Below are 13,738 nucleotides of genomic sequence, written 5' to 3'. Positions count from 1 at the left end.
CCAAGTCAGTCAATACAGAGTAATTGCTGCACTGAAATCAATCACAGGCTCCCAGGAACTGCTTCAACGGGGTTTTACTTGAAAGATTGAGTGTCACGACTGGGGAGATGCTAAACTCCTTAACTACCATTAGAAAAGTGCTTCGCTTCCAAAATTAAGAGGAATGGCAAAACCTCCACCTGAAATGCAAGGATTATCACTAAATAACCCTCAAACCTCCTGAAACAGATGCAGGAATGAAGGGTGAGGGCTGTGCTGTGAAATACTGCCCACATTAGGTGGAGAAGACACTGTGGAGGGTGGGAACTGTGCTGCAGGTTTCCCACAGAAACAGGGATGTGTGGAAACTGCTGGGACACGTGGGAGGCTCTCCTGCTCAGTTGCCCACTTGCCACCAAAAGCAGGGCTATTCGTACACTTAAGTGCTTTACTGGATGAGGGCCAGAGGGCACAGCAAATTGCAGGATACAGCCCCCATGAGCTATTTTGAGAAAACCTACTGAGGAGAAAGAGAAAAAAGGAAAGCTTTCATTAATTTTTATTATCAAGACAACAAAGATCTTGTTTTGGAAACGACAGTCTGGTTCTTTTAACGGAGAGCTCCTTAGATGCTAAAAGGAGGAACTTTAAAAATTCAATTAACTCATCTGCCATTTAGAAACTACTAGCTTTAAAAGGCTTAGATTTGATTTCTATGCCTCTGGTATGTAACAACGTTTAAAATCTAAACCAAAACCTGTTTCTGCTCTTCCGCTTATAATTAGTACGCGGTCTTTGGTTTTTGTCACCCAGCTATTCATTTGTATTGTTAGATGGGCCTTAAATGGTAAGGATTAATCAAAAATACTCTATCCCAACACACAAAAGACAAGTCATTACAGCAGAGTGAGAATGGTACTGGTGAGCACAATTTCTCTTGCAGTCCATGACTTGTCATTATTCTTGGCGTGTTTGAGAGAGCAGATTCTTTCCCAAATGAAAATGAGCAGCTGCAATTTCAAAAAAATAAGCTGTTTCATTTGGGCCAGATTTTACAGTGTGATGACACCCATCAGTCAAAAGTAAATAGCAGGATGGATAAGCACAGGCTGATGGTCTAAACTCCAGTTTGAACTAAGGAGCACTTAGAACACTCTTACCCTATTTAATTTGGGTTTAATACACATCGCTCTGCTTCCACCCTCACCTACACAATGCTCATGCTCTTACCCTGGACAAGTATTCTCTTCTTGCAGCTGAATCTGTGTCAAGTGAACTAAAATGACAATTCTTGTTTTCTCTTACCTGTAAAACCCATAAATTCAACATATTCACTCTTGTCTTACAACAGAAGTTCTGCAACAGCAAATGCACGCAATGCAAATGAAGCTGACAGGTTCTCCTGATGTCTCAATAAAATTTGTGAAGTCCTCTAAGATCCACAGCTAAAGAAATACTTTGCACTTCTAAAACATGTGCAAAAGGGCTGGGGCACGATTTAGGTGTTCAGCCTTTGCCTCTCAACCTGGTTTCCAACCAGGTGAGCTCAAGGAGAATCTTCTGGATGCCCTTGAGTACAATTGTTCAGAAACAGGAGCTGTTTCTGTTCCAAGAGCCCAGACATCATCTTACATCTCAGGGCATGTGAAGTAAAATATTTCTCAAAACATGCTGAATTTGAAATACAGATCTGTAGCATAGAAACAGTTGTCTCTGTTAGCTGAAGTATGTCCTGGCAACGTACCTTAAGCTGCTCTCTCGTGCCTTTAGCCACTCTCAGCTTCCTGCCAAATGGATTATCGACAGCAATTGTAAAGACGAAATAACATTTCAAATCTCTGTCCCTGTTGATGTCAACACTAAACCCCAGAAGACTGTTCACAGACAAACCGATGGAGCTGCAAACACAACCCTACGAGCACAGTGCTGGTACCCATATCCCCAGAAACCCTGACAGAAAAGTTAAGGATCACTCAATTCACACCCTCTATACAATCAGTCCTGCTAGTTGAAAAAAAAAACTGGAGTATTTTGACACTCACTCTTCATTATTCTGTTTGTCAGCAAGTCCACTTCTTCCACAAGACACATACCTTGACACAAAAAGCTTCAGAGAGCACCAATTCCCATTGTCCAGTACATCTTATGTCTTTCCTATTTAATACACCTTCTAACATACAGATGTGCTGCTTGGCCACAAAGAGAGGTACCCCCCAAGGCATATTCTGGCCAAGGAAATGATGCTCAGGATGTTTTAGGTTGGATTACTTCACATTTCTAATGAGTAAACAGAACTACAGCCTGTTCTGCTACTGATGTATGGAGGCAGTCTTAAAGTTTAGTGGGCAAATACAAAAAAGGAGACCATTAACCTTTAAATTCCTGGTAACATTCATTTATTTTCAGATCTGTTTCATTCAGGTTTATGCTTGGTTTGGGGCACACTACCAGCAGCAGGAGGAACTGTCTGTATCCCCCAGGAGAGTGAATTTGTCAAAGTACGTTGCTTGAGCTGATTAAATGAGAGTAACTGTTGCTTTGGATGTTGGGTTGATCAACAATCTTTAGGGATTGTGAGAGAGCAATACTTAACCGGGATCTCCCTCTGCTTTTATTATTTTATTAGTAAACTAACCTTAAAATTCTACGTTTAATTACTTTTTTTAACTCTTTGCCCGGAGCTGCAAGGTCTTACCACCTGTGAAGAAGACGCAGAAAGCAGCAGAGTGGGCAGTCTTTCATCTCCATATTTCATATGTGAGACCCCTGAGGCATGGCCCCAGGGCCAGCCTTTTCCCTCCATGAACCCAGAGCCGGAACTCCTACACCTGGCTAAAATCCTGGAAAAAGCCTGGCTCCACATCCTTACTTTGTGACTCAGGCTCATTTCTGTTTATACTCCAGTGAGCTGAAGAATGATGATGACTAGTAGCTATATAGATAAATAAAGTATATTAAGTCACAGGAAGTAAAAAGGGAAAACCATTAATTTATTTTTAGAAACCTGTTCTTGCCATTCATCAGAAAAAGAACATTCAGAAGTATGCAGCGAGATACAAGCATCTGGATGAGGTTTGCTGACCACATACCAACATTGAGACTACACACAGAGAACCATTTTCCTTCTTTAGACCAGTCTCAGACTCCGTGCCAGGAGCACAGGATGCAGACAATAGTGTAGTAGTTTCCACTAGTAAGCCTGGGGAAAGGGTGCTTTCACCACACAGCTACAGCTGCTTGGACGTGGTCTGCTTAGTCTCATCCACCCGCTGGTCCCACAGCTGGTACCTGCCTCCAGATACATCAGCTGGCACATCCCAAACTGTTCCACACACACCTTCCATCAGCAGTGTCCACCCCAGGCTAAACACACAAGAAAAGGTCTCAAGATCAGCTCTTCCATATGAATAGACCAAGGTCCTGCACCTCAGCTGGGGCAATCCCAAGCACAGACACAGGCTGGGCAGAGAACGGATTGAGAGCAGCCCTGAGGGGAAGGACTTGGGGGTGTTGGTTGCTGAGGAACTCAATATGAGCTGTCAGTGTGTGCTGGGCTGCATCAAAAACAGAGTGGCCAGCAGGTCGAGGGAGGTGATTTTGCCCCTCTACCCTGGAGTATTGTGTTCAACTGAGGGTCCCCAGCATGGGAAGGGTGTGGATGTGCTGGAGCAAGTTCAGAGGAGGCCACGAAGACGCTCAGAACCATGTATAGAGACAGGCTGGGAGAGCTGAGGTTGATCACCCTGGAGAAGAGAAGGTTCTGAGAAGACTTTAGAACCCCTACAAGGGGCTCCAGGAGACCTGGAGAGGAACTGTGGACCAGGGCACATAGTGATAGGACAAGGGGGAATGTATTCAAGCAGGGAGGGCTTGATTTTTGGCAGGTTTAGATTAGGTACTAGGAAGAACCTCTTTACTGTGAGGGTGATAGGGCACGGGAACAGGTTGCCCAAAGAAGATGTGGCTGCCCCACTTCTGGAAGTGTTCAGGCTAGAAGGGGTTTTGAGCTACCTGTTCCAGTGGAAGGTGTCCCTGCCCACGGGAGGGGGGTTGGAACAAGATGAGCTTTAGGGTCTCTTCCCACTCAAACCATTCTGTGATTCTCTGATGATGCCAATGCTAATTAAAAACAAAGAGGTGATTTAATATGGAGCTGAATGGCCAACTCCCAGGCACACATCAGTGAATGCAGCACTCCCGCACAACCCTTCTTCTTCCTTGTCTTGCTGATTTGCCAAAATCCCATGAATCTATCACTACAAAACCTGCGGTGCAACTCACTGTGATGAATGGGACAGTGTTTGCATAAAAGCTTCCATCTTTTGCAGTCTGCAGTAGATTTTTTTTTTTTTTTTCTGGGCAATCATACCACAAGCATAAAGTCACACAAGATTTTACATCTTTGCCTGCCAAAACCCGGGAAAAATTGCAAAGCACATCCATTGACATATCTAGCCGTGCGTCATCAGCCAAAGTGCCACAGTACCAATGACCACACATAAATACAGGATGGGCTTGTCTTTGCCTGCTACTGCTGCACTGAACTAGCGTCTGTCACCTTCCCTACTTCAAAGTAGTAAAAAACCCCAAACTTTGAATGATGCTCAGCCCTGGCTGCACATCCTTCCACCTTGGCTCTTTTTTGGCTTCTGAAGAACAATTATAAAACTCCCTCTATATCTTGTTAAAAAGTAGAGTTTCAAAATGTATTCAGAGGACTCTGAGTTCATTACTTTTACCTCAGTGATGTCACTGAAGTCAGTATCTGCTCACTTTTCTTATTCAATTTTTAACAATGTGTCCTGAATCCGCACTGGAAATGTAATTTAGTTGCTAGACTTTTTCCTTTTTTTTAACTAATTTAATGCCCTGTAATGTATTTCTCTCTCCCTGGTCAATTTTTTTTCTTAGTGAACGTCACTTATCAACACACAGATCCCTATTGCAATATTCCAAGCTTGTTCTGCAAGCAGGATATCAGCTGACGTCAGTGAAGATGTACAAGGGGCAACAAATATTTGCAATGTGTTTAGAAAACAGAGGTTTTTTTTCTCATTTTAGTACATGCTCATCAAGTTTCTCCCTCCAAAGGATACAGAGGGAGAGGTAAAACAGCAGGACTGGGAGCCAGGAATACATAACTTGTATTGTTATGTATCACTGCTGTCATGACAGAAGTTAAATAATTTATAAGATATAAAAAGAGCAGTTAATGCCTGCAAACCACTTAGGCTTTTCATAACAGACTACAGAATTTAAAACTCCCACAGATCACTTACAGTTGTGTGGGAAAAGTCATAGGTGTTTGTGTCAGCTTCAAAAAAGAAAAGGTTCCATCTTGCAGAGCTGCAGCCCAAAAGGACATCTCAGTAATTGTATACATTATTAATATACCACTGATAGGAATAGGAATGTGCATCCAGGTCCTAGCACAGATACAGAGCTGCCAAGAATAAATCAGATATGCAGATAAGGTAAGCAGGCAAAGATATTAAAGAGGAATGGCACTGGATCTGGTGTTGCTACTATCTTTCCATCAGGTCAAATCTGGAAATAATTCCCGTAATAGCTGGAAGGACAGACTGCCAGTAGAAGGTTCAAAAATGTGAACTGTGGGAGTCTGAAGAAGACAGAAAACCCTGGCATGTGGGCCAGCCACACAGCAGAGGCAGGGACAAGACACTGGGAACAGCAAAGGGAGCTGAAACGGCAGAACCCACGGGGCAGCACAAAGGAACAGAACAAACGGAGCGAGGATGTACACGGGGACACGGGTCAGCTGCTGCAGATAAAGGCTAAAGGATACAGGGAGGTTAGGGGGCAGGGAGAAGGGCTGGCCCTCCCACCAGGATGTAGTACTACTTTCAGAAACAGAGGGAAGAGGGATACAAATCAAAGGCTAAACCAAATAAATAAGAACCCGTTTCCCTGGAGGGCCTGTGGGCTTGCCTGTGAAGCTGCTGTGGTGACTAATGCAGCCCAGCACGAGGAGCTTTGCTTCCTGTGCCTTCCCAGCCTCCCAAGCGAGGCAGCCTCCGTGGTTGTTGCTAAAAGGCCCATATCTACCACAAATTACCTCTCAGGAACAATGCAGACACCACTATCTTTTTTTTTTTTTAAATTTATTTATTTTGCTCTTCAGAGCAGCAGAACGGAGTCGCTCGGCGTTAGTGACATGGCTTAGATCTAACAGCTGGCACAAGATGACTTAGCACCACTGAAAATAACACCCTGATAGGGTCTCAGCAAAGCTGCCAACCCCTGAAAATTTGTCATTTGTAAAACTCCTCTTGGGGTTTGTACCTATGACAGAACTGCACGTCCTGCCATAATCTCCAGTTGGCATGCAAACACGGGTGAGGTCTGGAAGGTGAACGTTCCCATCCCCATCTAAACATCTCCTTCAGCCTCTGAAATTAGGCAGAACTGTTTCTAACTTGGCTTGTGTAATAAGGTATGAGGCTGTGTGCAGAAAGGCTTTCTCAGAATCCCTGAAAACACCCATAAGAAATAAGGAAAGCGGTGATTTCTGTTCCTGGAGCTCACCAGACCAACAGTTCACCTGCACAGTGACCCAACAATATTTCCATATGAAAATTACCCATTTCTATATGAAATGCATGCTTGATAGGGTAAATACTCCAAACTCCCCATCATCTTGCCCAAGGACAATGCCAAGGACTTCAGACAGGCTCTCCTACAGAGCCTGCTTGGTGCTTTTGGTTTGCACAGCTCTCATCCCTGTGCTGACTGCCCTCTGCAGCAAATGAGGATAAAGCAGAGGAATCAGCCTTCCTATGGCGTGGGGCAAAGGTTTTACAAGTACCTTGTTAATACAGAGCAGGATGCTGAGCTCTGTGCTCCGTGTTGACGGGGTCTCTCTCCACAAGTTCCAAACCTTGCTGCACAGTGCAACACAACCATCTATTTAGCACTATGATCTCAGTGAGAACAGCTTCTCCCTGCTGGAGAAGTTTCTGGTCAGCAGTGTATCAGAGGGGATCTTGCTGAGGACCCGGCTGCATAAGATGCCAGGCATGCCCAGCGAGTGCCAAGTATCCCCAACAAAACAGGGGAGGGGAAAGATGAGTAAACTTGGCATTCGTCAGCCTTTCACACAGTAAAGTCCTGTTTATCATGCCTGCTACAGCCCCTTCCTTTCCTCCTCTCCCCAAAGTGATTCTAATTTAAAGTGAGCCTTATTTTCCAACCACAGCACGTCCCCAAGCATTTCCTCTTCTCAAAATCGCCAGAATTCAAAGGGTGCAACTCAAGTCAAAAGGGACATTTTTCCCTTCCCGATGCCAACAAATGCTGCTCCTTCCCAGGGTCCCTCTCCCGCCTCCCCGCTCTGGCACGTTGCTTTTACCCCATATTTCACATCACACCCGGACAACCGCAGTGAGCAGCCAGAGAGCTACACGTGCCTTCCCGGCTCATCCACCACACCTGGCTCTGCAATTCCCTGTTTCCCACCGCCCCAGTGCTCTGCAGGAGCTCCCAGGGGCTGACAGAGTGCCCTGCTTGCTGTCAGTCCTGGACAGGACTGAGGCACAAAGCCAGAGCCGCTGCTCCGGCCACGCGCGCGCTCGCTCCCCAGAAATTAATAAGTTACTACGACAAATTAAAAAACTAAGTTAATGATGTGCATGACTGCAAGTTACAGAGCTGGAAAAGAAGTCCTAATTAAATCAATACAGTTATTAGTCCCTTGTCATCTCTGATTAATTATTAGCTTAATATGCTTCATCATTTTCACCGTTAATGGGAATAGCTGCAGTGCTACCATGGGAAGCAGGGCAATATGTACCGAAAACCTACAGAGCTGTGCTGGAGGTCCCAGCCTTAGAGTGAGCAAAGTATTCCAGAGATACAACATTTAAGCTAGTGACAAAACTCACCCATGGTTTTCAATGGGGGTAGATGTCCATTCGGGGAATTTTTGATTGCTGAAAGGTTGAGGGGTAGAGACCTGAATCCTACACCTGTGCTCAGTCCTGAGCACTCCTCCCCAGTGCCTCTAAGCTTTTCTCTGAAGTGACAGAACATCACCACGGTCCTCTTAGAAGCCAACATGCCAGCATCTTTCCCCAGAGCCCACCCCAATTCTGACCCTCATCCAGCCTTTATCAGATGCCCTTGTTACCCCAGGACATGAGGAAGGAGTTGCATATAACAAGCTGACAGGCATCAGCTGCATTGCCTGGCTCCTTAGAGCACAGATGTAGCTGGGGACACCTGTCCTTTCATGCCACCAAAAGAGCCAAAAATAATGTGCTGAGGTCACTTTTTTTCCTTGTGAGCGACAAGTTAAACGGTCCTTTGGATGTAGGCAACAGATAGTATTTATCCAGAGCTTATAGGACCACAGGTTTTCCCTTTTGTTTTCCTGTCTCACATCATCCTCTCACTGACCCCAAATTTTTTCCCAACTCCTTGTAACAAGTAAGCCTCCTTTGCTGCCTGCAGGAGGTTTTCTGAGTATAAGGAGATCGTACAAACATCAAGGCTGTGTCTCCACACGTCTCTCCAGCAATAAATGCAGAAGTTACCAAACAACTGGATAGGATTTGTACCACAATACATGGCTGTGCTATGTAATTAGACGGGAGTTTCATCTTATAACCAGCTTTTACAAACAGGCTCTTTTGCACAGGTTAACAGCAGAAACACAAACATGCAATTCCGAGAGCAAAACTGCTCCTTGAACTCATCAATGAAGCTGGTGCACAGCGCTCATGCTGCTTATGGGTGACTCAGGAAATTAAATAATGTCACTGCAAAATACTATGTTTCCCAAAGATAAAAAGCCACTCAAAGGATTTCTCGGGACTCTCACCCTATCGCTGTGATTACCTCATGATAAATTGCCACCTGCCCCGTGAGTAGCGGTGGAGTTTCTAGTGCCATTTTATCATGTAGTCCTCTTACCGATATCTCTGTCACTGTACTGTGACAACACTTCAGCTCCCCATGCTCTCCATGACAGTTTTGAAAAGTTCAAGCTCCCTAATTTCATAAAGAAGTTAAGGTAGGAACAACCACTGGAATACAGAAACCTTGTCCCCCAGTATTTAGATACAAAGCCCACCTGTTTTGTGTCAGACAATAGAGTTCTCCTTCTGAGCACTCTGACCAGCCTATGGTTTGATGAGCGAACAGCATTTCTTTTAGAAATGGGCTGAACTCCGATGAAATATTTGGCCATTTAATGAGCAGACTCCAGGATAACAGTTTTCGTGGGAATCCAAAAAGAGGGAGAGAAGAAAAGGGCTCCCTGTGCTATTCTTAGCTGCCACCAGTTAGATTTGGAATTTTGATTGTAAAGCGTGGAATTTATAAATGGTGCCATGCTAAATTTACTTCATTTGTATACAATTCAGCTGGATAATCAAATGTGTTCCAGTATGTTCCTGGTTAGCATCTCAGTCCCGGTTTTATTGTCTCTAAACCGGGACAAAAATGCGCTCAGTAAATAGTACTCACAAAATTTGTGTTCTAGTGCCTGTGTGCGAAGGTTTTATATACACAGTGTGTGTGTGTGTGTGTGAAGATTTTATATAAATGCACATGTGGGTGCACATGCATGCACACAGGCACCGAGCTGTGATTTATTTCTAGAGGGAAGCCAAGGAAATTCCCACCCCCTACCACTTAAACGATCTGCTCTTTGGCTCCAAACACTCCGTAACTTCTCAGCCAAGGAATGTATTGTCCCCTTCCAATATATATAATTTATTTTGCTGCACACATTAGTTAATGATACCGAGATACATGATTTAGTCAGTTCTGTAAAAGCATTACTGACAATCTCAGACAGATCCATTTCATTTAGTCAGATTTTTTTTTTTTTTTTTTTTTTAAGCTCGACTTCCCCGGCACAGTGTGAATTAACAGCAATCATCAGCTCAAGGATTTGTCACATATACTTTGTACTCCGGCAATTTTTTTCGCAATTAGAGTGGCTTCCCCGGAGCTAGACGAGCTTTTAATTACGATATTAACGCAGGTTAAAAGGACTTTACACCGTTTGGTGCGGGGGGGAGGCGGAGGTGGGACAAAGCTACTTCATTTCGCCGCTACTCCGCGGAGATTATTTCTGGATTTTTAAAAATAGTCGATGAAACGCTAATAATAAATCCCTTATCGGGGCAGGCGGGGCGGCCCGCGGAGCCCGTCCCCGGCCAGGCAGGAGCGCTCCCCATCCCGCACCGTCCCCGCCGCGGCCGGCGACACTTACGCGGTCCCCACGGCGCGGCGGCCGGCAGCCTGCGCAGGTGGATCTCATCCTTATCCATCGCCCGTCCGAGCGCTGCAGCCCGCCTGTACTTGGTACCACACCGAACTTGCCAGGATCCCTCCTCCTCCTGCTGTTTCTCCTCCCTTTTTCCAAGCCACCCTCCCCCCGGCCACCGCCGCCTTCCCGCGGCGCCTGTCGGGGAGGGCGCGCTCACCCTGCGAGCGGCTCCGCCGCCCCCGGCACACTTTAAATACGGGCGGCCCGGCCCGCCGGAGCGCGGCCCTCCGCGGGCAGCCGGCCCTCCTTTCCCTCCCTCTCCCTTTCCTCTTTTCCCTCCCTCCTTTCCCTCCCTCTCTCCCGGTGGCGCCGCCCCCGCGGAGCCCCCGCGGGTACCTGCGCTGACCTTGGGCGCGGAGCGGCGGCGGCAGCTGCGGCCGCGGAAGGTCGGCGATGGGGAGACGCTGTACAGAGCTAAGACCCTCTCGCTGAGTCCTCTCTCAGTGCTTTCCCGCTCCCTTTCCTATTTTTTAAATTTTTTTTTCCACGCTCCCGCGCCTCCCCGTCTCGCAAAAATAAGACGAGATTTAAAAAAATTTAAAAAGATGTCTGGGGGTAACTGGACCCCTCCTCCCCGGTTCGCCGCCCGGCGTTTCCCGCTGTCCCGGTGGGAAAGGTGACAGGGCTGGGGAAGCGGTGACAAGCTTCTCCTCCGCCCCGCTGATGCCGGGGCGCCCCGTCTCTTGCGGATGGTCCTGTGCGGGGCTAAGGGTTGGACTTGATGGTCCTTGTGGGCCCCTTCCTACTCGGCATATTCTGTGATCTCCCAGGGAGGCTGAGACTGCCCCCAACCCCCTCCTTCCCAGCTCTGGTCCAGGAGGGATGCTCTGGATGTCACCGTACACACCAACCATGTCACGCCCTCAAAGAACATCACCGGCTTACTTTTCTTAACTTTGCTTTTAGGAATGTGAGGTGTAAAACAGCTGCCCCTCACCTTTTACACCTCCCGCTGGGTGGCTGCAGTATTTGTGCAGGATTTTGAACAGGATTCCAGGCTTGTTCATCTCCACAGATTTAAACCCCTTTTCAGTGCCCCCCAGGGATTCCTTCGTCTCCAAACTTACTTCCTGAGCCTGTGCTGTGCTGCAGAAAGCAAAACTGACACACATTTATCTGCACCATTCCCCGACTCTTTTCCCTTTTTCTTTTTTTAATTTTTTTTTATTTTTTTTTTTAATCTCAGACAAGCACTTAACCCTCAAAAACGCGAAGAGAAACGTACAAGGGCTCTGCCAGAAGGAAGCAGGATTGGCAGGCTTCCCAGCTCTTGGCAGTCAGACCCCAGGTACTCCACATTTGCCGTAGCTCCTCGCACTGCTGTGCTCCCGCTGTACCCGGGCCCTTCCCGGTCCATTTGCACCCCCAAAAGGGACATTGCTGAGTGGCATCTTGTGAGTGGCATCTTGCCTGTGGTACTCACCTCCAGGAAACGGGGAGCCCACCACCATCAGGGGGAGCAGAGGGGTGCCCACCTGGTGACAGCGAGCAGACACTGTTCCCCCTTAGCTCATGGGTCTGGTTCCACCCTCAACTCCCCTTGGCTACCCAAAAGATAGCAGGTTACAGCTCAGATGTCCCCGTGGGACAGTGTTTTTAAAACTGTAAAATCATCTTACCTGGATTGGTTGGAAGTTTGACAGGAGGGACAGAAAACAACACATAAACACGTAAGTGAGGGAATTTACATGTATGGACTTTTCCTTCATGGATTATAAACCCATCTGGCTTTGAGTCCAGATGCTTTCAGGGTACATTTCATATCTTTTAACTCCTTTTTTAACTTTTGGGATTTTTTTTTTTTTGAGACAGTATGGATTGGGCTGTTTTTAAAATGCTCATCACTTAGTTTATTCTTAGCAGAAGAGAGGGCAAGTAGATTGTGTTGCACTGAAGCCTCAATTACCAGCTTACTTAACCCAGGATCAAAGGCACTTGGGAACGTGCTCTTTCCCCTTTGCCTAAAATTAATTTATTTTGGATGGAGATTTGTGACAGAACCAAATGTGGGCACAAGACCAACACATATATTTGTTTTACGGATGTGAAACACAAAGAAATCTGGAAATAATGCTGGATTCCAGTGTCCTATCTCATCGTGACCACAAGCTCCATGAGCATCTGCTGAGTACAGCTGGGGTGGGAACCCAGCCTGGATGTATGCACAGGGCAGGAACAGAATGTGCCTTCACCACTGAAGTGATACCTTTTCTGTGGGTAATTCCCAACTGAAAGCCCAACCAGAGGTCGACCTGCTGATTGATGACATCATTTTGTAAGAGGCTTTAGGAAGTTTTAGTCTGACAAGCAGTATTTTCAAAATTAAGCTTGTATTCCAGCTCCAAGAGTGGAAAATAAATAGAAATAAAGTTGACATTACTGCCTCATTCCAGGTATTTAAGTGTTAATGGGCAATCCTTACTTTTAAAGTGTCCTGAAAATTAAAATACATTAATTGCCTGGTATTATTTCAGAAGGTCCTGGGCTGACATGGCCCAGATTTGAGTGGAAGAATCTCAGTGTGCTGTGGAACCTGTGCTCTACCCAGTAGCACTGAGAGGCAGGACAAGCTTCCTTCTCACTCCCCTCGATGAGCTCTAGCAGATCCTTGAGGTGCTATGGAGAAGCCTGTTGTTGGAAACTGATATAAAGATAACGGGAGAACATCTGGACGGAGCCTGCCTGACCTCCACCCCTCTGTCCTGCTTCTCCACACAATTTCTTTTACCTGTCAACATTCCCTGGGCTCCTCTGTGTGGGCACACGGACTTTTTAATTGCAGACTAACAAGGGCTGGACGACTGGTGCACCTGAAGTGACAGAACTGAGCAGTGGGGCTGCTCGGGCTCCGACCACGCGCCAGAGCAGAGGAAACACGATTTGTCTTCTCAAGAGCCCCACGAGCTAAAATAGGCTGTTGGGATGACAGGAAGCAGAGACTCCAGCTCCAGTTTTCTTCCTCAGCCTGTGATAAACCCAGTGTGCCATCCCAACACATACTTGTGAGAAGGATGGCGAAGGGATGGAGGATCTACTGTCTGTGCCATAAAACAAAAATGCCTTCTTAACGGTTAGGAAGGCGACAGCGAAGCTTGGCATCCACACCTATTGCTGGAAATATTTACAGTCTGCTCCTGCAAAATGTACTGTGTACCTTTGTAACAATAATAATGCAATTCTTGGCTCCTGTGTTTGGAAGCTGAGTGAAGGCTCTGGGTGTTCAGGGTGCTCAGGCTCCGAGGAAATGCCTGCCTGTAACGCCGGCCCCACCATCCCAAATGCCACACCAACCAACCAAACAGCCCACCAATCTCCTCCCTGCCTTGGAGTTGCCTCTGAACTATTTTTATGAAGTCTTTTACACTTTTGAGGGGCACTCAGTGAAGGCAGGGATACACTCCAGCTCTCTGTTCAGCTGGGGCATCCAGAGATAAGAGCCCATATCCCTGGCAGCCACCCGAA

The 13,738-nt window shown here is 46.6% G+C and overlaps 1 protein-coding gene across 4 annotated transcripts in view; it reads right to left on the bottom strand.

The window, feature by feature from the left end:
- The window catches only part of ANO1 (anoctamin 1), a 77,447-nt gene extending 66,994 nt beyond the window's left edge, over positions 1-10,453 (bottom strand). For 3 of the 4 annotated variants that reach the window (XM_027903700.1, XM_027903701.1, XM_027903703.1), the window contains exon 1: positions 10,220-10,452. In XM_027903700.1, coding sequence (XP_027759501.1) covers positions 10,220-10,277 — 58 coding nt within the window. In that variant the 5' untranslated portion in view covers positions 10,278-10,452. Of the gene's footprint in view, positions 1-10,219 lie in introns of all 4 variants that reach the window. The other variant, XM_027903704.1, reaches the window with a different exon arrangement.
- Positions 10,454-13,738: the final 3,285 nt, after the last annotated feature.

Source organism: Empidonax traillii, unplaced genomic scaffold (genome assembly GCF_003031625.1).
Source record: "Empidonax traillii isolate 1590-97213 ecotype Southwest subspecies unplaced genomic scaffold, ASM303162v1 scaffold992:size1346157, whole genome shotgun sequence".
Taxonomy (NCBI): Eukaryota; Metazoa; Chordata; class Aves; order Passeriformes; family Tyrannidae; genus Empidonax; species Empidonax traillii.
The sequence above is the reverse complement of the archived record's forward strand: the minus strand, read 5'-3'. Positions and strand labels throughout refer to the sequence as shown.